Here is a 27,025-nt window from a genome sequence, read left to right as displayed (position 1 = left end):
AACCCATGTGTTTCATTTAAGTCTGGAGACAGATCTGGAGAATTGCTAGATTTTATATTTTCAACTGTGGTGAAAAACATTGTTCGCTCTTTACCTCTTCCCACACTGCTTCATAAGACTGATAACAAGGCAGACTTTACGAAGTCAGTTTTTCTCTCTTCCCACCTTTAACACCCTTTGCCCATGAAGTGCTCTGAAGGACTTGAGTTTCCTCACTGTTTTGTGGCACTTTTGATAGGCCCAATAAAATGTAATTGGCATACTGTGGTTTTCTGGCATTTCTCTACCTTTGCCTTGAAGAAACAATTTGTTCAAACCCACTGGAAAAGCAACAAGGTATATAGTTCTCCTTTCAAATAACAATAAGAACTTCCTATCATTCTATAGGAAGCCAACCAAGCCAAGGAAGGAATTCAAACAAAACAAGACAGAATACAATCCAATTTATTGCTAACTTCCTTACATTACAAGGCCCAGACCTCACAGTCAATATATACTAGGTACAAGAATGCTCCTATCCTCATTTTCCAAAGAGATCTCCCTTTTTCATCCATCAACCCACAGCTGCCAACTGCCTAACTGAATCTTCCACCTTCACGCCAATGGCTCAACTGCTCTCAGAATCTCACCGTCCAATCCAATCTCAGAAAAAAAATAATCCAATCACATCTGAGTACATGACCGGAAAGACACAGAATTTAAAGACACAGCAACTCTTTTCATGTGAAATTTACCTAAAAATGTTCCCATCATTTACAGGAGCCTTTGATTTCATAGAATCATAGAATTGTAGATTTGGAAGGGACCCCAAGGATCATCTAGTCCAACCTCCTGCAATGCAGGAATTCCTAGATGTAAACATAATGCTTAAATACTGTGTGGAGTCCTGTACAATTATCATTGCAACACTGCTCCATGAGGCATTTACTAGGTGTCAGGAATGTGGTTAACATCTGCAGAGGTACTGTTGTGCAAATATTTGTCTCATGCTGCATATACAGAATAACTCTTAGTCTGCTCACGTCCCTTAATATTTTGGGTCTACCAATTAATCCTGATTCAATAAAGAGACAATCAGTTTGAGTAAATCATGATTAACATTGAACTACCGAGTCAACAGGAAGAAGCCTTCAAGAGCAATTGACAACGCTAGGAACCTTTTTAGACCTCTGCGTTGAGGAATCCAGTATCACTAAGGCATCTATAATTAACATTTCATGTTATAAGTAGCACTTCTAATTCAGCACATGCCATTCATCACTCTTCGTTGACACACAGAACCATTAAGGTAAATGAAGGTTTCACCAAATGCATTATTTACTGCTGAGCTCTAAAACTGAAGGCAGGTCTACAAGACTTGGAAATGGCAAGTGAACATCTTACTACATGCAGATTGCTGGCTTAACCTCTACACTGCAGACTACAATCAAAGATAAATATATGAAGGCTGTGTTGCTCAATGACAAATTGTATTTGGCATTACATACAAATTACATCAGATGCTATCAACTCCAACATTTTAGTTCAAATACTTTCTTATATGCTAAACAGGATTCAGAACATCAGTTTAGCTGGTCTGGTTGGTAAAGTACGTTTGGTTCTCTAAGCTTTATGTCAACCTCAATGTGATGGTAAACTTGTCACCTGCATGATTTAGATATTAAATAGCAGGTGCATGTGGATGGGCCAATCAGGGCCCGAGTTGCAGTGGAGCTGTTAACTCTTTCCTCCCATGTCACAGTCCCAACACAATATGCCCCCCTGAAGCTGCTATAGTTAGAACAGGATGGGAACTCCCATTGGAGAAGGAATTAGTGTTCTGTAGATTGATTACAACATTGGCAAACATGTTGATAAGAGTGTTTGCGCAAAGCTAACACAAAAGAGGGTAGAGAGGACCAACAGCAGGCAGTGTTTTATTTCTTACCGTATGTGTATGCTACCTATGAATGACCTGCAGCCCTCCTGATTTTCCTCATCTAAAGTTGCCTCTGGTTTCAGAGCACAGTTGGAGGGAGGAAAAGATTAAAAATAACATAAGGGGCATTTGCAGGGGAAGAATTAAGCCTTATTAAAAAAAACAGAGTTACAAATCAGGGCCAAATGAGATGGAATTCTGGCAGCAGGCCCACCCAAATCATGTATGAAGCAAGGAGCATGTGACGCAAAAGCTAATGAGCAGAAAGGGTGCTGAATACACCCCCTGCCTTGCCTCTCCCCATGAGCTTTTCCCCCAACCAAGCTCTGGAAACAGAATTAAACCTAATTTCAGAACTCAACCCACACTGGAAGACTCTCAGTGGGGAATGGAACCATGACTTCTGTTTGTAGCAAATGATAAAGACAACCCCTGGAGGGTCACAGGTTTCCCATGCTTGGACAACAGAGATGTCATACTACCAGTATAAAAGTCTCATATCAAAAAAGGTCCAGGAAACAAAAAACACTAAAGTTTTCGCCAACTGCTTCACCCAGAACACCACCATAAAATATACTTAGGATCAGGACTGGAACTCCTCCCTGCTAGCGCAATACTTTTAGGAACAAAAGGGAGTGATTGAACTCACCAGAACTGAATGTAGACAATAAACTTCGAGGTACATTTTGTCCTGAAGGTCCTGCAAAAGACAAAAAAAAAACTTGAACTGTCATACTCTTTAAAAAAAGGAAATAAAATGCACACAGTATCCTTATGGATCAAGCTACTCCTCAAAGGCAACATACCCAAACGTAGCCAAATGGCTCATTCTATACAACCAATACTAAACAAAAAACACAGAAAATGCTACTTCAGAAGTTGGAGGGACACTTGCCCCTCTCAGGATTGTACTCCAAATTGTTTCATTCTCCTGAGCAACTCCCTGCCAACATAGGATTTCATGTGCATGTTTGGAGGGAAGCCATGCATGTGAAATTTGTAGGGTTGAGGCAAATAACTAACGGTTGGAGTTGCAGGCAGCTAACTATTGCCCGCACTACTCAAAGTAGTTTCTCCAGCTAGGAAGGAGCTGCCAGGCAACTGTTACATGTGCTTGTATGAAGCATATATATTTGGGCTTAAGTGGATTATCTTTAAACTTTTCAGGCTCCCTTTAGATTATTTTTTAAAGTACTTGGTCATACAGTGAGTGGATTTAAGAAGCAGGGATATGCTAAATCTTCCCAATTATACATTTTGCCTTGCTGAGAAGTGACATGGTATGTTATCGGCAAATGTGAATATGCAATTATCACTAGGAGGACAGGCTTTTCCAAACTACAATACTGCATACTGTTTCACTGTTAGCATCATCATGTATTATTCCATGTTTAAAGGCATAAGCCTTGATTTCTGCGCATTTTTTCTTTTCTCTCTATATAAGAAGAAATGCTCCTTAAAAACAACAACCACCACCGCCACTATTCTGAGACTAGGTAACAAAATTAGGTTAATATATGCATGGTTCCTCATGCTGCTATGCATCATTCTGAACTTCTTTTTAAAAAATCCTTCCCCGTTCTGAACAATTAACTTAAATGAATGAAAGTCAGCACTGTTTTTGCAGGTTTGTAATGGTTGTTTGGAAACCTATTACTTTATCCACAACATTTATCTACAAATTTAGTTCCCTAGGTGGAACAAATAGCAAAATGGATACTGCCATCATAGAATACAACAATTCTTACACGCACCAATAAGCATTTCCACTCAGTGGAATAAGCATAAACTTAAGCTTTAAAGTAAATGGGGAAAAACACACAGGTACACTTGCCTTAGTCAACACCAGTGCTTAGATGCCCAGGGTTGAGCAAAATCTGCAAAATCCAAGACAAGTAATGTTTCCTAACATTATAATATTGTATAAGCACCATGCCAGTTAATTAATCCTTGAGCCATTTGGATAGAAACGATGTTGTAGATAACACAGATGAACTTATAACCTTAACTAATATCACCACGCAAACAAAAATGGGACTAATACTTTACCCAGCTGCTGATTCCCTCTTGCATCTCTGGTTTTCCTTCCTGGAAGAAGTGCCCCAGAAGATTTTGGCAGACATTGGCTCACCGAGCTCAACTTGCTTTTCACTCCTTTAAAAAAAAGGAAAAAGACACCCCCACAAATAAATTAGACGTTGATATAATGAAAGTATCCAATGCATCTGTAAACTTTATACAAACCACCTGACACCTTAGAAAGCCACTCATCAGTGTAGACAATGCCGAGCTAGATGGATCAATGATTTGACTGTGCTCCTAATGATATAAAAATTAAAAAAACTGCTGCCACACCATGTCAACCCCTTTCCCCCCATAAGGCCTAGAAGGACATAATGCACTGAGCTGGAGATGGGACAATGCCCAACATGGTGTCAGTCTCATCATGCTTTCTATTCAACTAGAAATTACAAAGGGTAACAGGGGGGAGTACACAGAGTAGCAATACCAGTCCCATTTCTCAGGATGCCTAGAAAGACTGTTTGGACAGTACTTCTCTCTCCACCCAACTTTTACGTGCAGCAAGTTCAGGAGAGCATGTTGGGTTTGCATGCTTATTCTCCCCCACCATACACACACTATAAAGAGAGGGTATCATCCAAACAGCCCTAAGATTTTTCTCTCTCCCACACAAGACTGCAGCTAATTGTACTTTTAATTTATCAGCAGAAGGGACTACATTCTGCTAAGTTCCAGATCACACCTGGAACTATTCAAGGTTCTGTGACAATACTGCCGAATCGATCAAGTGTTTTCCACATAAAGAACATTCCATATGATTTACAGGAAAAGAAAAATCAATATTAGGGATTCTGATTATTTCTTCTGCCTAGGGAGATTTTTGGTAAATGTGGTCAGTCCTTGTCTAAATTACCATGCTGGTCTTTGCCTGAACACTGCTTTCCAGCTTAGAAAAATCATTATGAAGACATTAGGCTGTCTCCCCCCGCCCCTGGTCATTTAAGCTGCAATAGTTTCAGGGTTCTCTTCCCCCACCCACAAAGATGATCACCTATTTTAATCTTGTGCTGGAAGAGATCACTGGAAGAGATCACATGGCAGTCATTTAATTAGCCTCTGACCTTTTCCCTTCCACTGATTTCAGCTGCCTAGCGTGACCTGTAAGAATTCTTGGCTGGGACTACGCACTTCTATGGTTTGTACAGTAGCACACTGCTGGTATTTAAACAAGCAGACGTACTCCTCAGCTACAGTTAGACAATCATCCATCAACGTTCCAGCATGTGCTTCATTGCTGGCAATTTGGTAGCTTCCTCATCGCATATTGCTTACTGAAGGAAAACATATGCCTGGTTTTTAAAATTAAAATATCCCATCTTTTCTATTTTTAAGCTTGCAAGAGTCATAAATCTCAGAACTAATATGTAGGGCTTGTCATGTAAGGCACTGGTCTCCTCCTGCCCCTCCTGAGCAAGGCTAGAATGGATTTGCCACTAAAGCCTTCAGAGCCATAATGTATATATTTAAAACTATCTGGCAGGGAGATGGGAGATCCCAGTGACAATTTACACCTGAGATAACTATCTTCCTCTGATCCCAGAGTGACGCCAAACCTCTACCTGTCAAAATATCTGGGTTCTGCTTCACTGGAGACTGCCTGACCAACGACGAGTCTTTGTCCCTGCCCTCACATCAGGGTCCGTCCCCTTCCTAATGTAGGGGTCCAGGAAATATATTGGTAAGACTAGATGAGCCTTGTGGTCCCTTACAACTCTACAATGCTACATTTATCTATCACTGACCATTGTAGAGCCTGCAACCACACTCCTAATTAGACTGAGAACAATTATGCTATCATCAAACAAATAGCTTGGGATCAGTCAAATTTTTAGCCACAGAGCTCTGATTGTTTTTCAGTATTCTGTTTTGACCCTTTGTGTCCTTCCCTTCCTCCTATTTTATATAAAACTGGGTAATTTTGATTTCTGGGTTTGAAGTGTATGGTGGCCAAGCTCAGTAATTCTTGTAAATTCCCACATGCCAAGATCATTTTGGTCCATGCTACTGCAGCTTAGGATCAGGGTTGTTAAAGATCAGATGTTCTCTGGGAGAGGCAAGGGGCTGTGGGCTCTATTTACACTCTGAGCAAATTTTAAGGGAACAGGCCAGCCAATGCAGGGCACATTATTCCAAGGGCCTGGGATCTAAGATTTAATTGAGCCCCATCACCCCTGCCATATTTATTCCTGTCTGCGGGGGACAAAGGCTGGAGTTCATAAGGATGAAGTGGCAGCAAGGACATGGGAGCTGCTTGAATAAAAGTGAATAAAAGTGAAGCTTAAGAGATGAGATACCTTTTGGGGTGCTTTTCAGGGAAAGCACTCTCGGCCTAGGAATGGGCTTTAGAAAGATGGATTCAGCTGTGCCATTCTGACAAGACGATTTCGAAGGCCACTCTCCATTTCTGATTATAATTGTGGCACTTGTAGCTATAAAGGAAAAATGCAAGCCATAAAGAAGTTAAGTTTAAGTACCACATACCAAGAAAATACATGCCAAATATTCAACACTTGAAACTCTTTTTTGCTATCAGAGAAGTCTTGATGTTATAGTGCAGCAGCAAACACAACAAGACTTGTGGCAGCTTGAAGACTAACAAATTTATTATGGAATACACTTTCAGATGTATCAAGTTTTATCCTCTGTTGTTAGAAATATATCTGTACATGGAGAGTCAACAGGCACATTAAACTCTGGTATTCCTTACAGTGTTAAGATAGACTTAGCATCAGGTGCCACAAAGTTTGAAAGTGGAACCCCATCTATCATTGCTGATGGGCTGCTCATACCTAGACCTAGGGACCCAAAGGAAACAACTACAAAACCGTTGTGTAAATAATTGCAATGTAACATGCATATGCTCCATTTGTGTACATAGATTTAGTCAATCCACCAGTCTCCAACACACAAACACTTACTCGTAGGGAGGCATCCCTCATACAAAGATGCATATCTGGTTTAACAACGCCATAGTGTATTGTCTAATTTTAGGTGGCTATTGTAAGAGGACTGAGACAAGCTACCACGTTTTCATTACAGTACACTCCCGAAAGGAGTTCCAAAATTATTCTTCCTACAGATCTATTTTCCTCCCTCTATATTGTTGTTCCTTTATAATTTCCCAGTTACTCTACACAATGGGCCTGCTTCCCTGGACTGTTCATTTATTTGGCACTATAGTTGTAGCATTACATTATTCTTACCACTATTATTATTAGCTTATATAGCCACTTTCTTAATCTCAGGAACTGCCCAATATTTAGTGTATCCCTTCTGCATCTTTATTCATCCCGCTATCCATAAAACGTCCTCATAAAACAAGGCAGAGTTTTTACAAAGTTTTTCCTATTGGGAAATTCCTATTTTTAAACAAAGTGAGCCACTGTTGTCTGTGCTCTGAGCACCCGTAAGGAGTGGAGAGGAGGAAGCTGGAGGAAACACACCAACTCCAGATGTCTACCACTAGTCATTTCAGGGGGAAAACTTTCGATTTTTGCTTCATATGAAAATAGCACTCGCTTTCCAAGATGCTTCTTCACTCCTCTCAAACATACTGCAAAAAAGTATCTCCCACTGGGGCTTTGCTTGCAAATAGCAAAGCCAATGGCATGCTGCCCATTAACCAAAAATGAAGAATTTTAAAAATCCTGGAACAATACTGCTTGCAGCTCATACCTGCTATATACAGCACATGATCACAAGGAAATAAAACATGTATGTATCTTATAAAATGTGCCCTAGCCTGCAAAAAGCTTCTGCCACAATAAAGGCATGTGTACATACAACATTCCTGATCTCTTAAATCATGGGATATCACAACCCCTTCCTTCTCCTGTGCATAACTTCAGCCTGCTCACGTTCCTTCCGACTGGATCATGATTTACACCAGTATCGAAACCCTACTAGATAGGGTTGGCAGGAGATGTGTAGCCACATTTGCAGGAGCAGCCAAATCCCAGTCCCCTTACTGCAGGTATTTGAAAACTACAGCAATCCAGTTATGTTGAGGACTTCTACATTGTTCATTCTTTAGTCCAAATCTCTATTTAAAAGCCTGCTCACTTTATTTTAAGATCGTGCCCTTATTTTGCACCAACGCAATTTACCTTGGTGGAAAAGGAAAGCAACACCAACAAAAGGGAAAGGGAATTTTGTTCTGCTGGATTTAGTAAGGAAAAACAACAACCGTCAAGCCGACAGCCATGAAAGCCTGCATATGGATACTCAGACACCACATGCTTGAAACACAAAAACAGCACCTGTAAAGAAGGAAGCACCAGTGTACTGTCTGGACTTCTTTTTCTCTATGGTCACAGTAAGATCCTAGCACTATGTTCCTATTGTTCACTGTGAATGTTGTATGTTTAGTGTTTCAGTGTTTTTTAACACAAGGATGGACATTATACAGAATGTGGGACAATAATGGAAACTGCTCATTTGGGCAGCATATGGGATTTTGGTGAAAATCATTTGACAATAATTCTTAAAGAAGTCATGAAAGCGCTGGCATGCAACTTTCCATAGCTAAGAGCCACTCATTTCCGAAGAATCTGGTAGATTAAAAAAAAAAAATCCACATACTTCTAATCAGTGCTTTTTTCTTTAAAAAAAAATGTTTAACGGTACTCTCATTTTCCTACTCATATTGAAATACTGCCCCTCAATGAGGCCAAACTTAGATTCACAAAATGTTTAGGGGTACGCGTCCCCCTGAGTCCCCCCCCCAGAAAAAAGTACTGCTTTTTTGACATTTTGACATCCACTATGTTCATTTTGAATGAACTAAGAGATACTTCACAAATTACGGAAAAGAACTGGTCCCCAAGTTTCTACAACTGGCCAGGCATATCCATGCTATAATTTTTGAAGGACATTCACATGTCAAGCAATGCATATCAACCACTCAACTAGTCCAGACCCCAGGGTCATGTTTACCGTGATGTGTAAAACCCCTTTGAATGTTACAGAAAAGATATGGTCAGCCAATAACAAGCATCTATTAAATGAAGCAGAAAGTGACTCTAGTATTTAAATTATTTACAGTCCTCCAAACACTCTTTCTTTGTTGTGGCACTTGGTGATATATTACAGGGGTCAGCAAACTTTTTCAGCATGGGGCCAGTCCACTGTCCCTCAGACCTTGTGGGGGGCCGGACTATATTTTTTTGGGGGGGGGAATGAATGAATTCCTATGCCCCACAAATAACCCAGAAATGCATTTTACATAAAGGACACATTCCACTCATGTAAAAACACGCTGATTCCCGGACCGTCCGCAGGCCAGATTTAGAAGGCGATTGGGCTGGATCCGGCCCCCGGGCCTTAGTTTGCCTACCCATGGTTGTGTTGCTGCAAAAACATTTAGGCTATTCTATCATTACAACTTGTTAGCTTCGGTTGTTGAATTTATGTATTGCTTCCCACCTAAAGTGATTTACAGCCAAGAAAAAATAAATACAATAAATAAAAATCACAGAAGCTTAGTTTTGTTTTAAAAAAAGCTTTAACTGTATAACTATATAATTGGTGCTACCCAAATGCCTGGGAAAACAAAGCACCTTTGCTTGGCACCCAAATGATGACAAGGCTGGCATCCGATAGACCTCTTAAGGAGAGCATTTCATAAATGGAGAGACTGCCACATAAAATGCACTTTCTTTCATTTCTACCCTCCTGACCTCCTACAGAGAAGGCGCATAGGGATGGAACTCTAACGATCTAATGGTATTGATAGATACATATGGAAAAAGACAGCATGGCACTTGGTTTCTTCAAGATGGCACAGTTCCAACATTTAAAAAAACACCACAAAATATAACACTTTTTAAAAACACCACCCTGCACAGCTGACTTAAAATCATATTACAAATGTGTTTACTCAGATTGGATTAGTACAACACAAGTCTGTCAAATAAGGCAACGGGCTTTCACAACTTACTCTCCTTCCCATGGCCCTAACTCACAAAACCTTCAATGCACATTAATGTTTTTTGGGGGGGGTTGTTTTTTTTTAGAAGACCCATTTAATTACATTTAGAATACGTGTTTGCTGGCAACGCAGATCTGATGTTTCAATTCTTGCTGCATGTCAGAACTCATAATGATGAAAGAGTGGTCTACTGACCTAGTTTAGTGATAGCAATGCACTGGGTCTTTGCAAGGAGTCTTGTTACCGTAACAGTGTTTAAAGATACTGTTCAAAGGGAATTAGCACAGTGTAATATAAACTAATATGCCTGAATGAAATGTGCAATCAAATAATTTTCAAATGTCCTCAGTAGTGATTTAGCCTATGCCAGGATGGTAATAACCAATTAATAGCATGCAGGCTGCTGACTTAGCTCATTTTTCAGGAGTATATCATTTTCTGTACCTTCTCAGTGGCCAGGAAATATAAGAAAAAGAAAAATGGACCAGATTTTCATCTTCCACGTGTATCCTGCTACCCGAGATGGACAGATCAGCCTGTTCAAGACAGAAGCTGGCTAAATGAGCCCTAAAACCTATTAATTTTCAGGCTTAACCTTTCCATATTGTTGTATCACTAAAAGATTAAGAAAAATTATTCCAATACTCATGTGAGAAATTGACTACCTTAAGCTAAGGCCAAACTTGCTGAGTTGTTTGGAGGCAAAACCTGTACATGCCAGGTTTATCAGAATTTAACATAATCCAGCAAGATAACAAATTTGCTGTGCAAATGCCAACATTCATTTTTATTAGAATTCCAAGCCCAGCGGTCATTCTCAGTCTTGTTAATGAAGACATAGTTTACTCTATTTGTTGAGAATACAACTGTTCCACTGCAAGGAGGAAAACACACTTAATAAACTTGCCAATAGTTATATAATCTAGCTTCAGCTGTCTATGCTCAAGTAAGATCTAGGTTAGATTACTGCAATGCATTATATGTGGGACTGCCTTTGAAGACAATTTGGAAGCTACAGCTAAGGCAAATTCAGAGAGTAGGTTAGTAACTGGGACCAGAAAATCTGAGCCTGTGACACTACTTCCGGTACATCTGTACTGGCTAACGGTTAAGTTTCCAGGTTCAATTCAAAGTGCATCTTAGGACCTCGAAGACTACCTCTCCCCCACATGAACCAGCCCAGACCCTACAGCCTTCATCAAAGGCCCTTTTCTATGTGCCACATCCAAGAGAGGTGCAAAGGGTGGAGATATGAGAACAAAGTTCTTCAGTAGTGGTTCCCAGTCTGTGGAATGCTCTCCATGTCTGGCACCATCACTGTCCGTTTTTAGGCACCAAGCTAAGCCCAGTAGACCTGAAGGAGCGTCTCCACCCCCATTGTTCAGCCCAGACACTGAGGTCCAGCTCCGAGGGCCTTCTGGCAGTTCCCTCACTGCGAGGTTACAGAGAACCAGGCAGAGGGCCTTCTTGGTAGTGGTGCCCAACCCGTGGAACACCCTCCCATCAGATGTCAAGGAAATAAACTATTATCTGACTTTTAGAAGACATCTGAAGGCAGCCCTGTTTAGGGAAGTTTTTAATGTTGATATTTTATTGTGTTTTTAATATTCTGTTGCCAGATGGGCGGGGTATAAATATTATTATTATTATTATTATTATTATTATTATTATTATTATTATTAACCCACACTTTGGGGGCATGTGGAGAAGAGGGAGGACTAGTCCTTTCTGTATTCTTGAATGGTACATAGTTTAAATTTGGTTTTTAATTGATTTTATTCATTTATATTTTATTTTGTTCATGTCACTTCAGCAGTCCCCCCCCCAAAGCGGCTAATAATGAAAATAATAATGCTGTTATGGTACAAGGTATTCATAAGGCAGCCTTTTTCTTCCTTCCTCATCTCATTGCCCTCTCCAGCATATCTGAAACACCACCTCTGACTATAGCATAAGAACAGTTCTATTGAAAACTCTGCATAAACTCAGTTTCAACCATGCTGAAGGGAAGGCAGTATCCTTAAAACCGGTGGTGGCGGCTGGTGGGCAGGGGTTGGGGGGGGTAAGAGAAAGAAAAACAGCCCAATCTCAAAACACACACACACTGCAGAAACTACATTTAAAAAGAGAGAGAGTGAGAGAAAATGACATAAAGCATTGGGCACACAAAGCAACAGAATTTTTACTTTCCACTTGCTTTAAGAAAAAGGTCGTTTTACAGATATGCACTGTTGTTTTTTTAAATTCCAACCGCATCTTACTTTGACCTTAGAATGCTCCAAAAATGTATCAGTGTAAGATTGTATGGTGTCTCCCATGGGCTGTTGATGCGTCTGATTCCAAACTGCGCTCAGTAAAGTCATACATTCACACACACACAAACAAACACACACATTTGGGAAGGAGTGGGTGTGAAATTAAGTCTGAAATAAAAAGGGGGGGGGGAGAAAGGATGCAATATCCAAACAACAAAGCTCTACAGTTGGAAATGCATTCGGCTAAAATATCCCCCAGATTTCATTACGGCTCTAGACGGCAGGTCAGGCTTACATTTGTTAGACAGAAACCGAACACATTCAGCCTCCTCCCCCTCTCCCTAAATCACAATTTTAAAAAGCAATGCAGAATTAACACATGCAGAATTAACACATTCATTTTATTCAATAACTCAACACATTCTGCCCCTGAATATATATATATATTTTTTAAAAAGGATGATCACCTACTTCTTCTCCCAGTAAATGTGGCTAACAAAGGGATTATACAAAAGCTGTAAGATCCCACTACCAGCAAGGTCAATAAGGTAATATCGCAGTGGCTCCTTGAATCTGCCGGTGGCGTTAGGGTAGAATTGGTGAAAATATGAGGAGAAAAGTCAGTTTCTGTGCAACTGCGAAGTCCTCCTGGTATAGTCATTTAAAATGATCAAAGCAAGCTCAAAGCCCGAAAGACTGCAGCCATGTTCAACCCTCTCTCGTATTCCCCACGCTTGCTCTTAGTGAATTAGAGTGGAAAAAAATTGTAAGCTTCAAGGCAGGAGACAAAACAGATTAAGCCAACTAGCCATCAAGCTAAGAAAGAGTCGTCAATTAATCTGAAAAGGAGACCACCACATTTCTTTGTTATGAAGCAAAAAGACCTCCCCTTTGTTACGAGCAGAGTATAAGAAAAAAACGGAACAGAGCATTTACAACCTCCTTAGGTGAGTCAGGCACCGTAGTAAACTGTGCAGCCAAAAAAAAAACTCCAACATGGCTGTCTGTTCAGAGCCAATCTGTTTGTAGGAGAGATGAATGATGCAAAATTTAAATGTTTTTTAAGAAAATAGTGCACAGGGAATGTTTGTTTTAAAGGAAAGAGGAAGTAAAGGGAAATGCAATAAACCTTTAAAAAAAAAAGCTATGCTGCAGTTTGCCTCCTCAGCTCAACAAGGTTTTAGCATAAAATCTCTCCTCGCCATATAGAAGATTTGAGCTGCTTCAATATGTAGCACCATTGCTACATCCCCCCCCAAAAAAATCCCTACAGTTTAAGGCAGTATCAAAGCAGGCAACAGTTAAGCTTTGTCAGGGGGCTGTTTAGTATTAATTCCTTAATGGTACTTAAACGGCGTGCTTGTAAAAATTGGTCTAAGCTCGTAAGCAGCAACTTATTTGAAAGCCTAACAAAACGAAGACACCTGCTGTAAAATCAGAAAGGAACAATGTTGTACATAAAGACCACGTACTACAATGAAAGCTAGTCTTAAACCACAAGTTATTTCCATTGCCATTGGTGGATTGTGTTGCCTGCTCAGTGACATAGGTACACATTTGCAAACATCAGGAGGTCCAACAACATGAGCATTTTCCAGTTATTGTTTTCTACCTGTTATTTAGGATAACATCTCAAGGATGAGGACAGCCACAACGCCATCAGTGCCATAAGGACAGACTTAAGCCGTTTAGGGTTTTATTCAATTTTTTTTTTAAAGAGATTAACAAAAAAATGACTTACAATTATTGCTGCGTGTACTTTGGTCACTCTGAGTGCTACTGACAGAGGAAATGCTAGGTGTTCTCCGTATTCCTTGTCCTTTGACAGGCACTTTTGATTTGGGACTCGGCTTAGCAGAACTGGTCCAAGATCCTGGCAAGGCTTTCACAGATGCAAGCCTCCCCTTGGGAGAACACGTTTCTGTTCCTGCCAGCATAAAAAGGGAGTGAGTCACTAACAAAGATTACAATAGTAGTAATCTCTAAAACAGTTGTTTTTTAAAAAATAAAATAAAAAGCATTGCTTTTGTCTCATTAAGGCATTAGTAAGCTGAGGAGATCTACATATGTAAGAATACATATCATGATGTGGCAGAAGCTAAAAATCATGACAGCTAACAGGTGTGATTCTGGAGAGCTGTTTGTGTTAAAATGTCCCAAAATAAGGATGTACAATGTAGGCAAATATCAGCATCTATCACATTGTTTCCTGTTTTTTCCGCAAGAAGCTCGGAGTGGCAAGATAAGGTAGAAGATAACGAACTTAAATGACTGTATGAGGGTCTGAATGTAGTCTCCCCAGCCAGTATTTTCTAAAAGGCATTTTCAGTGGCAAGGACATTTTCAGCACAACTCCTGTAACCCAAGCCTCCACACCATTCTGGCTGGGTTTGGAACCCACAACCCAACCCGCACACACCTTTCTTGAATGCACCACCAGTTTCTTAAATGCACCACCAGTTATTAATCATTTCTGAGAAACAGTCCTAAGGACCAGAAGTGGGCTTGGAGATATTTGCAAAAGTGTAGGTTTTAACCCGTTCTGGGGGGTAGGTGTGCAGATTCAAGAGCTCTGTGCCAACTCTATGAGACTTCAGGGGGTTTAGAGGTTGGCAAGAAGCACTGCTGCTCACCGGAGGGGAATTGTTAGAAATGATGGCATTTCATGCCCTGAAAGTCTCCTGCAAAATCATCAGCTGCCCAATTCCATTTTTAAGTCAGCCGGTTAAAAGATTAGTTCTGTTTGAGAGACAGAATCTCAAAAGCACAAATTTGGCAAAGGCGATTAAAACACACACACACATATAAATACAAAACACAATGCCGCCAAATCTCAACACCAGATGGCACTGTAAGATAGCATAGGAACCCTAATAGCTTTTGCAGTTTTACTTACCACTTGAATTTGTTTTTATTTATACTTTTCATTTTACAACCAACACCAAACATAGATTCAAATTATTCCACACATCATATTTTGACTTCCCTCCCCCCGCTTTCTGTGGTTTCCTATATCTATACTTTTTACTGCATTTCCAAGTTAACCGTATTTATTATTTATCCCAGATAATCAATATATGTTTTCTGTCACTGCACATTTTCACTTTAATCCTGCTAATGTCTGAATTTATTTATTTTTTTTGTAAATATTCAACAAACGGTTTCCATTCTATATTAACAAGTTTATCATCTTTGTTTCTTATTCTTCCGGTAAGTTTCACCATTTCTGAGTATTCTAAATAGCTTCTGTTGCCATTCTTCTTTGGTTAGAACATTTTCTTCTTTCCATCTTTGGGCAAAAGTCACTCGAGTGGCAGTGGTCACATACATAAATATATTTTGATATTGCTTAGGTAACTCTAGTCCCATAATTCCCAAAAGAAAAGCCTCTACCACTTGAATTTTGTTAACTAGCTGTTTTAACGTAAACAACTTGAACAGATCAAGTAAAAAAGGAGTTACTAGACACGACAGGACTCTTAATTGAGAAAAAGGTCAAATACCTAGGAGCGTAATTTACACCCAAAAATATAAATATATTTAAGGACAATTATATTTAAATAAGGACAGGAATTAAGAGAAATTTGGAAGTTTGTGGGAGTATGAACCTCTCATTGTTGGGAAGAATATCAGTTATTAAGATGGGTGTGCTATCAAAAATGCTGTTTTTATTTTGAACAGATCCATTGAACAGAATGCTTCAAGGAGTGGCAAAGAGACATTACAAGATTTGTCTGGCAGGGGGAAAAACCAAGAATAAAATATGTTACTAGTGGATCTAAAAAAAAAAAAAATAAGACCAAAAAAACCACGGGGGGGGGGTCCAGACAGCTATTTCATTGTTTTTTCTCCCTACATTCTAAACTGACTTTATCCAAGTAAACCATCATCAAATGAGTGGACAGTGAACCCTGCTGTTGGAAAAATAGAAAGCACAAGTAGCATGCATGACTAAAAAAGGACACTACATCAACTGTAATACAGTGGTACCTCAAGTTAAGTACTTAATTTATTCCGGAGGTCTGTTCTTAACCTGAAACTGTTCTTAACCTGAAGCACCACTTTAGCTAATGGGGCCTCCCGCTGCCGCCGCACCACCGAAGAACGGTTTCTGTTCTCATCCTGAAACAAAGTTCTTAACCCGAGGTAATATTTCTGGGTTAGTGGAGTCTGTAACCTGAAGCGTATGTAACCCGAGTTACCACTGTCTAGCATTGGTGTAGAAGCCCCCAAGAGAGGGTGGGTTTTAATCCCCTCCCTCCTACCACCAGTTTCCTCAAAAATCCACTCTAATATGCTATGTGCTTCAGGAACAAAGTTATTATGGGTGCATATAACAAGATCAACAGCACTTTTAAAAATAATAAGAAGATTATATGGATTTGTTTTACCAATGCTGCATCTAAAAAAAACCAAAAAACCATACACACATGATGGATGTCCCGGAAGCTGACGGAAAATGGAACCACACAAGTATCAGCAAACATGACTGGTAGGAATTGTATATCAGAAACAGGTGCATGACCAATTTTAAATGCATTTATTTTGGACAAGCTTCATCCTAATACTAATTAAAATAAGGGTCCTGTTTCTAGTCTATTGATGCATCAGACCATGGGGATAGGGTAGAAACTCACTGTATGAGCAACCTTGTTCAGAGATCTTATTCTCTCTGGATTCAAGCCCTGGCAAAAAATAGTTATGGGTGACAAAAAACCAAAACAAAACCCCCAAATCGCCTAGATTAAACTCTAATGGCTTACATGGGCTATTTCGATTGTTGTTACTATTTTTTAAAAATCTTGGCAGCCACTGGACTTTCAGCCCCTCATCATGCAAACAGGCATCACAATATCCTTTGGCAAGGAATAGAGAAAGATTGATGAGCCTTCTTAACTTCTGAGCTTATCAAATGCTTCTAAACATTTGACATCTGGATGAAGAGGATTAGTCATTAGGTTTGATGGCGGAAATTTCCCTGTGTTCATCCCATTTTAGAGTTTTTTCTTGCTGGTGGCAATGCAATAGATTCAGTTTTCAGATAAGAAACACCAAGGTGTGCAATAGATCAACCGAAGCTTTCTCTGTCCAAATCTTGCACGGAGGATATGAAATTGATGTTTGAGAAATGCAATACTTACACTATTTCAGCACCTTAGTCAGGGCAGAACTTTTTAGGCAGCTGCCGATCATAATTTATTTCCTCCTGCAATACAGTCCACCGCAATCAGGCTTACTTCATTGTTTATGACGCTGATAGCTAACTTTACTTTCTCAAAAATGCTGATGAGAACCTAAGCCATCCTTTGGACAATAATGAGAAATGATATACAGATGCACTTAGGTGACTTATAGTGTTGCATCCTAGGATGTGATCTGCTAAGGGCTTTGCAAAGATTTTTAATTTGCTCTTTTGCTTCTACTAAAGTCAGCATTTTGAATATAAATAATATACAGTGGTACCTCAGGTTACATACACTTCAGGTTACAGACTCTGCTAACCCAGAAATAGGTTAAGAACTTTGCTTCAGGATGAGAACAGAAATCGTGCTCCGGCGGCGCGGCGGCAGCAGGAGACCCCATTAGCTAAAGTGGTGCTTCAGGTTAAGTACGGACCTCCGGAACGAATAAAGTACTTAACCTGAGGTACCACTGTATTTGGTGACAGTAAATATACAACTGGGCTAGACAAATACTAATTGAGACCTAGTCTAGACATGCAATCGCATGCATCTCCTCCTACTTTTTTCCAAGCCAAAAGCAACCTTGGAAGGCTTTGAATTTCAGAAGAGGAATGTGGAGGGAGGACCACTTATTTCCCCCCAGCTGATTTTCCATCCAAGGGAAAGAGATAAAGTCCTTATATCTTTCCCCTCCACAGGCAGAAAAGTAGCTAGAAGGGACCATTTCAAACAGAAAAATCAGGGGGAAAGACTACACAACCTACCACACACACAAAAATCCAATTCACAGCCTCCCTTTTTTCCACCGTAGTGTTCAAATTAATCTCAAAATAGTCCTTTAAGGTTTTTTGGGCCTTCTTTACAATTCTTTGGTCTCTAAACAGGCCATCATTCATCTTCCATCTAAAGGAGCCGATTGGGATCAATGTCATATCCATTCTCAAGGCGTTATGGTCGGAGCATGTTTTGGGGCAGATTTCCACCTTCCTCACCTTAGGTGCCAGACTTCTAGTTATCCATATTTGGTCGATTCGTGTCCAAGTCAGTTGAGCTTCAGAAAAGAATGTTCCTTCTCTTCCCAGGGGGTTTCTAACTCTCCAGATGTCAACCCAGTCCATATTGTCAGTCATTTCAAAAAAGGTCTTAGGTAGTCTTCCCTCTTTAGTAATGTTCTGGTTCTGTGACTTATCCATATTTGTTGATACGACCCCGTTCATGTCCCCCATCATGATGACGTTGTTGTAATCCAGATAATCCAGCATGGTCTCGTGCAACTTCTTATAAAAATCCGATTTTCCTTCATTTGGAGCATAAATTCCTAATATCAAAATTTTTTCTCCTTGATACTGTACTTCTATTGCGAGGATTCTTCCACTTTCATCTTTAAAGAGAAATTTTGGTGAAAGGCTCTCTTTTGCATAGATCACTACACCTCTCTTTTTAACTGTATCCGATGATATAAATTCTTGACCAAGCCTTTTATTTATTAACACCTTTCTATGGAGCCTAATCACATGTGTTTCTTGTAAGCATATAATGTCCAATTGTTCCTTTTTTAAAATATGAAAAATTTTAGACCTTTTTTCGGGACTGTTACAGCCATTTATGTTCCAGCTCAAAAGCTGCAGAGACATCCTGGATAGGTCTGGTTATTCTTTCTGGGGTGGTACCTTGTTCTCCGGTCCTTGAGGATCCGAGGGGGCGGGCTCCCCTGGAAGTTCTGGCGCTGGCAATCCAAGTCCTTTGTGGAGGTCTTCTCCGTGTGCTCCCAAAAACTTGTCTCTATCTTCCACTGTTTTGATTTTGATCTTTCTCCCTCTGTAGGTAAAGGATAATCCTTGTGGAAACTCCCACCTGAAGATAATTGCGTTGCTTCTCAACAGTCTTGCCAATTCCGTGTAGTTAGATCTAAGGTCCAGCAACTGCTTAGGAATGTCCTTGTAGATTTCAATTCTCTTGCCCAAAATGTCTAGTGACTTTTCGTAGTGCAGGCCCAAAATCTTGTCCCTTTCCTCCTTTGATCTCAGTGTTATCAAACAATCTCTGGGCTTCTCTGTCCTTCTGACTCTGCCAAGCCTGAAAGCAGATACAATTTTAAAGTCTTTTTCCTCTAACTTCCAAAACTTGGCAAATTCCTTAGTTAGAAATTCAATAAAATTATCTTCTTCCACCTCTGGTATTGACCGTATCCTCAAGTTGGTCTCCCTGTTTCGCAGTTCTGTCATCAAAAAGTAAATCTGATGTTCTCCAACTTGTTTGCTGAGTGGTCTTACTTCTTTCTCAAGTTCTTCCAGTCTTTGACTAGTATCTTCAGCCAGTTTACGATTTTCACCTACAGCCTCCTTTAATTCTCCAATAGACTGGGCATTCTGTGCAACTTGTCCAGTCAGCTTATTCAAGCTTTCTGTGTTCTGTTCAATTTTAGCTGTATGCAAATCAGCCTTCTTGTCCAGAGCCTCCAGTTTCTCCAAAATTTTCTCCAAGACAGAGCTACTTGTCCCTGAAGCCATATCTCCCAGGTGCAGCTCCTCTGTCTCACCCTCCCCTGCCTGTATTAGGGAGGCCGCCTCTATGTCTGGAGGCAAAGTGGAAGGCAAGGCCGGCACAGAAGATCTACGCTGTGAGGCTGCAGATAAAGTTAGAGTTGTTTGTTTAGTCCTTCCTCTTCTCCTTGCGCCACTCATTCCAAAGTTATCTGTAATCCAAGGTCAATCCAAGTTGTTCCCATGAGAAAGCAGAGTCCCAGATACAATAGTCAAACAGAGGCCGGGAAAGGGAAAGTAAAACAAAGTCACTGCTGTAAGTCCAAAATCCTCTAGAGGGAGCTTAATACGTCTTCAGGGAAAAGATCAAATCCAAGTTAAACTTATAAATTTAAATCCATGTCTATCGCCTCCACAATGTATTATTTTTAGCAGAGTAAAACTTAAAGCAAAACAGTGTTTCTTACAGTGCCTTGACTGCAACAGTTTCAAAGTATCCAGTTCCAACTCAGAATGTTTCAAAACCTGAATTCAATGTATCCAAAGTTGCAAACTGGTGCTCATCCAGGCAGCTCCAGCACCAGAGATTCTTATTTATTTTATAATCCACTGGTGCCACAGAAGAAGGATATCAATGCACCCCGAATATGACCAGCAAAAGTCAATAGCTCAAAGTCTTTCACTCAGAAAACTGCTTTAACAGGGTGCCAGCATTTAGTTAACGCATAACTTTTTGTCTCCACTCCTCCTGCTCTTTGCTTAAAGTTCAGTATAGCGGGAGATGGACTTCCTGCTTATCCTCACTCCGTTTTCAGCCAGATTTCAACTTTTTAAAAAAGTTTTAAAAGTTTCATAAAGTTCTCAAAAAGTTTCAGAAAGTTGACAAAAGTTTCAGAAAGTTTTCAATGTCCAAATTTACTCACGGGTTGTAGTTTCCAAAGTTCAGAAAAGTTGCAGGAAGAAAGGACAGCGCTGACCGGCAACAGCAACGCGGCTTCACTTCGCTGTTTGCGCAACGACCCACAGCGCCGCTACCCCCTCCGCGATCCGGAGCCCCTTACGGGGTCCCTTCAGCGTTTTGGGGGCTGCTTCTGGCGCCCGCCGGGTCCCGAGACCACAGGCTTCTGCCACCTGTGGTTTTCCTGAATGGGTCTCCGCTTCGCCGTAGCGGACGACCCGTTTACAGCGGAGCTCCCTTCTCCTTACTCGGAGAAGGCAGCCATTACCGGTCGCGCCGCCTCCGGAAGTCCCAATTCACAGCCTCCCTAAGCCACTTTTTTTAAAAAAAAGATAAGGAAAGATAAACACCACATGTCTAGTTTTGGCCACAGTTTAAGCCAAACTGTTCGGCCATCATGAAAGAATGAATTACAGGCAACATTATCAAAAGCAAGATGACATGTTTAGATTTAATTCCTCTCAGTTTACTTTGTAAAGGATGTCAACTGAAACCCATACCACATTTAAAGGGTTTGTTGCTAGCAGTGCAAAGCTTGATGGCAGTATAAGCAGGGGGCGTGTGTGTTATTTTTTAAGTCAACTTTGAACAGAGAACACTATTTGCCTACTCAAGTAGGATGTGCAGCAACTGCTTCTCAAAGAACCCCGCAACAAACTGTGCACACATCTACCATAGGAGAGTACTTAGCTCAAGGCAGAGTATACATCTCTCCTGCATCACTTTTATCACTGGATATGCATTATCTGCAGCCACCATTCTGTGGCTCAGTGCTCAGCACACAGTAAGGAAGGGTCTGTCCATTTTGGTTCTCTCAGTTTCTCATTCCCCGTCCCCAATCTTAAATTCAGTTCTCATCATTTTGCAGTGACTTGCAAGAAAAACCTGCACTAAAAAATTAGTGGATTTTCCTAACACATTTTTATATGCAGTTTTTACTGAAGTAAAACTTGCAAGCAAGTTTCCTCCAATATGATGCATTTTGTAAGCTATTTTTACTAATATTTACGTTTTTATGCACGCTTTCCCTCCCCTCTAAAAGATATGCATTTTTAATACATTGGTTGGAGAACTGCATTGAGCAAGTGTGAATTTCAAAGGATAGCTGTGTTTCAGTTCACATATCATTTCAGAAAGTGTGAATTTGATAGATTTGGCTTTAAATTCATATCAAATCAAATTTCTCCTCCATCTCTAGCACAGAAGCTAGCTATGATGTCTACACAGCCTGGGCTCTGCCCTTTCTTCTTTCCAGTGTTGAACTAGAAGGGCCGCGGGCCGAATCCGGCCCGCCAGACCTTGTCATGTGGCCCGTATAGCCGCCGGCGGCCGCCAGCCTTCACCTTTTATTCTCACTTTTTTTTTTTTACACAAGAAAGCCACCTCTTCAGCGCATGCGCGGCAGCTCCTGCAGCCAATCGGAAGCCAAAGAAGCCCTGTCAGACATTTGCCTTTCTTAAGTTGTGGGTGAACATATCAGACGACACAGCGATTCTCCAAACAGCTCTTATTTATTCACAGGTTAGAACAGAACTGAACTGAAGGGTTCAGCCAGCCTGCTTATATAGAGTACAACGTAACTGTAACAACTTTCTGTAACTATCCAATCACTGAACGTCACTTTCGATCCCTTATTTGGAAATGTGGACCTGAACTATCTACAGTATCCCCCTGCTGGCCCAGGGTGAGAACTTCAGTACATAACAGCCTTCCAAAAGAACGTTTGAAAACCAGAACACTCACTTCCAGTTTTTGTTCGTTCAGAAGCCAGAATGTTCGACTCCCAAGGCATTCGGGAGCCAAGGTACAACTGTATTATGTAATAATAATAATAATGTAATAATACTGCAGGGAAACAGAAACCATAAGTGCCTTCTGCTTTTGGCTCTGTCACATCTCCAACCTCCTGTCCTCCCCAAAACAGGAGCAATGGAAGATGGTATGGAGGATATATTTTTTCCAGATATGTAAGTGTGACCATGACTTGGTATGGAGAGACAGGAAATTCATGGCACTCAAGAATTCCCTGACAATTTTGTCATGTATATGCTGTGGTCTTGTCAAGCCACAATTCAGGCTCTTAAGAATGACTCAGATAATCTATAGTTGGCTTGCAACCAAGCATGACCTTTGGCACCTATGCTAAATGACAGAGTATTTGTTCAAAGCCCTATTTCATGTTTCTTTTTTATATAATCATGGATAAAGCATTCTGTACAGTGACAAGACTCTGTTCCAGACATGCTTAAAGCTTTTCCATCCCTCAAGGCTCGCCAATGTGATGCAAAGAAAAGTTCTTGATATTAAGAAAGAGGAGAACATTTTAGCAGCTTGGAATTCCACTTACATTAAGTGAGGAAAAAGTGTGCTATGCCAGTAGCAGCTAGCTCTGAAACTGAAACTAAGACACTCACCCATCATTATCACTAACCCGATAATGATTACTCAGATAAAAAGCCTTTAAGAACAGAAAATTGGGAAGTCTCCAGAAAGACTTGGCTGCGTACAAGTAAGATTTTATTCTAGCTAGATTCAATGGACACCAAGAACTTGCTTTTTCTATGTTGCATATTTTCCCCTCTCTGAAAAGCACTGCCTGAGAAACTCTCTCCTCCAGACACAAGCTAACTGAAACTGGGTGGATTTTGTGAAGTTATAAATTACTGTTTTGAAAGAGCAAAAAAACCTTTCCTTTTTTCTTTCAGCATGCTTACCTCCCACTAAATAGGATTTTGTATGTATGGAAGCATAAAAAAGTTGCATTGAAGAACCAAAAAAGCAACAACACCCAGCTTTACAAAAGAGCTCACATGAAAAATAAAAACTGAGAAATCATTTTTCAGATCACCAGCACTTTGTTTATACATAACAAACTTACGTTAGTTTGGGTTGTTTCTCACTTTAAAGAGGGTGGGAAAGTCAGGACAATTAAAACTGGTTTTTCTGGGTAACAAGTCGTTTGCATGCTTTTAAAATGATGGTATGTTTTCTAAATTAACTTTACATGTCCAGACTGACTTTTTAGTTTGCAATTCTTAGAACAGGTGTGGGCAGAAGATAGTTCAGGATCTACTGGTACATCCCTAGTGATTGGCAGGGGCTTCCAATTCCCAATTGTTTAGCAATAGCAACAGCAACAGAATGACATTTCCACCCCACTGCAGCCTACATTAGGCTGCCGAAATGAGCTAGGGGTAACCAGGAGTGAACATGCGTGAAAGGGCTCAGTTCTGGTGATGAAAACAGATCCCTAGGCTCAGAATGTGCTGTGCTTTCATTCTATGTCTTTTGCATCTGGCCGTGTTTGGTGGATCTTGGGGTTCCAATAAGAGAAAGCGGAGCCAATGAGACTGGAGACTTGCTAAAGATAGTCAATTGATGGGTACACGTGTATACATTTAAGGTGTTTGTTTTTATTCTATAAAATGAAACCCCAGGTCCACAATCAGAACTCCAGCACACAGGGAGCAGCTTTATTCACTTTTCCTTCAAATTGTGGTCCCAGCAAATGAGCCTATTATCCTCCCCATGAGAGAAGCTAACATTGGCTGCAACGATAAACTTCCGACTTTGCATAAATGCCATATTTGGAAGAAAAGTAGTTAATTGGGACCATGGCATAGTAGGAAAGCCCACATGCCACAATCCTGGTACCGATGGGGGGCTCACAACTAGATAAATGCACAAGGCTTAAATACACAAGATACTTTAAAAGCATGCACACATGACCAGGCTCCGGGGCAAACCACACAGGCTCCTTAGTGTGCCACTACTGCTATAAAATATTCTGCATTTCCCCAACTCCAGCACCAGTAGCCACACAAGCTTATATGAACAAGGGAAAGAAGACCACATAATTGCCACTAGAATAATCTGAGCTCTGCGGAGATTGTGGAAATGGCTGAAAAGCGAGTATGCTGTAATTGGGAGTTTGTGGTCTCATGACCAAAGTCCATTTGCACAGACCCCAGCACACGGCAGCAGCAGATACATGACCCATCCACTCCTCAGAGCAGGTTTGCTACTTCCAAAGAACTGCCATGCTCAGGGAGAGGGGGAGTTCCAAGTAAAGGACAGTCAACAACTACAGATCTAAGCAGAATAAAACCTCCAGTTTCTTTCCTCGTGGAACAGGGTTAGGAGTTCGTGCATTCTGCAGCTGAAAAGTCAAAATTGAGGAGATGCAGGGGAGGGGAGGGGAGGGGAAATGACCAGCAGTGACTTGGCATCAACATTGACATGCAGGAAGGATTTCTCACAGGCACAAAATTCCAAAACTGGGCTACCTGCAATGCACTGCCATGGGAGATTCCACACAAAACAGGCAACTAACAAAAGTTTTTCTCACCAGAATTTGACGACAGGACTGCTCTTGCTCTTGGAGGAGATAAAATTTTAGATGCGTGGCCATTTTTGCTGTCACTTCCTCTCCTGGAGCGGAATGCAATCTTGGAGGCCGGCATATTCCTCACGGCAACAGGCCTGTCCTTGGGTAAACTTTGTCCTTGGGTTGCCTCTGCTTTAGGCAAAGAAACCTATATGATGTGGGGGGGGGGTAAAAAACAACAACAACAAGCAGTCATGATCAAACTACAAAGTGAATCTATAAGCAATATATATATATATATAATATATATATATATATATATATATATATATATATATATATATATATATATATTAGCCTCACTTTAATGCGGAGCATTAAGGTAATAATGGAGAGAGGCTAATGGAGAATCATTGGATTGAACATGAACTGAAGGCTTGTCTCAAATTAAAGAGTATCCCAACATCAACAGGCAAACATTTGTCCTGCTGACAGCCACCCACATGCTCTAATTTAGAAAGAAAGAACAGCTGTGGTCAAAAGATTATGGACATCACTTCTGGTATTTAATTATGATATGAAGGGTTTTTTTTAAAAAAAACCATGTATTGCGTGAAAGTGTAAACTCCCCTGCTTCTACAAGGATCAGGGGAACTGCTCAAATGAAATTTTGGGGGGAGATGTTAAAAGGATGTTAAGAGATGCCATTGAACAAGAGCTAAGATAATAGTTTTGACATTAGCCCTCTTCAGGTGCACAGCCTGAACATGTGAAGGACAAAATGTGCGTAGGTAGTCATGCAACCACACAACATCCCCATCATCCCTCTGTGCACCTGTCCCACCCCACTCCTCTCCTCACCTTTGCTTTGCTTTGCTCTAAAAGCCTCAAGTCAAGTCAAAACCTCCAATCCAGAGGTAAAAGCATGAAACCAATGCAGGAGTTGAGACAGATTTCCTATACAAGTAGTCCTTCACTCATAACATTATTATTATTTATCAACGACTTGGATGATGGACTCAAGGGCATCCTGATCAAATTTGCAGATGACACCAAACTGGGAGGGGTGGCTAACACCCCAGAGGACAGGATCACACTTCAAAACGACCTTGACAGATTAGAGAACTGGGCCAAAACAAACAAGATGAATTTTAACAGGGAGAAATGTAAAGTATTGCACTTGGGCAAAAAAAATGAGAGGCACAAATACAAGATGGGTGACACCTGGCTTGAGAGCAGTACATGTGAAAAGGATCTAGGAGTCTTGGTTGACCACAAACTTGACATGAGCCAACAGTGTGACGCGGCAGCTAAAAAAGCCAATGCAATTCTGGGCTGCATCAATAGGAGTATAGCATCTAGATCAAGGGAAGTAATAGTGCCACTGTATTCTGCTCTGGTCAGACCTCACCTGGAGTACTGTGTCCAGTTCTGGGCACCACAGTTCAAGAAGGACACTGACAAACTGGAACGTGTCCAGAGGAGGGCAACCAAAATGGTCAAAGGCCTGGAAACGATGCCTTATGAGGAACGGCTAAGGGAGCTGGGCATGCTTAGCCTGGAGAAGAGGAGGTTAAGGGGTGATATGATAGCCATGTTCAAATATATAAAAGGATGTCACATAGAGGAGGGAGAAAGGTTGTTTTCTGCTGCTCCAGAGAAGCGGACACGGAGCAATGGATCCAAACTACAAGAAAGAAGATTCCACCTAAACATTAGGAAGAACTTCCTGACAGTAAGAGCTGTTCGACAGTGGAATTTGCTGCCAAGGAGTGTGGTGGAGTCTCCTTCTTTGGAGGTCTTTAAGCAGAGGCTTGACAACCATATGTCAGGAGTGCTCTGATGGTGTTTCCTGCTTGGCAGGGAGTTGGACTCGATGGCCCTTGTGGT

General features: G+C 40.8%; 1 protein-coding gene across 9 annotated transcripts in view; it reads right to left on the bottom strand.

The window, feature by feature from the left end:
• Window positions 1–27,025, bottom strand: part of MTUS1 (microtubule associated scaffold protein 1) — a 107,779-nt gene that overhangs the window by 51,964 nt on the left and 28,790 nt on the right. For 5 of the 9 annotated variants that reach the window (XM_083630135.1, XM_083630132.1, XM_083630133.1 and 2 more), the window contains 5 exons: window positions 25,157–25,343; window positions 13,926–14,111; window positions 6,295–6,429; window positions 3,968–4,072; window positions 2,568–2,618 (listed from right to left, as the gene is read on the bottom strand). In XM_083630135.1, the coding sequence (XP_083486261.1) occupies window positions 2,568–2,618; window positions 3,968–4,072; window positions 6,295–6,429; window positions 13,926–14,111; window positions 25,157–25,343 (664 nt within the window). The remainder of the gene's footprint in view (window positions 1–2,567; window positions 2,619–3,967; window positions 4,073–6,294; window positions 6,430–13,925; window positions 14,112–25,156; window positions 25,344–27,025) is intronic. The other 4 variants (XM_083630137.1, XM_083630139.1, XM_083630138.1 and 1 more) reach the window with 1 other exon arrangement.

The sequence above is a fragment of the Podarcis filfolensis genome, assembly GCF_964270895.1.
Source record: "Podarcis filfolensis genome assembly, chromosome: 9".
In the NCBI taxonomy this organism is placed as follows: domain Eukaryota; kingdom Metazoa; phylum Chordata; class Lepidosauria; order Squamata; family Lacertidae; genus Podarcis; species Podarcis filfolensis.
This window is presented reverse-complemented; position numbering and strand designations above follow the sequence as displayed.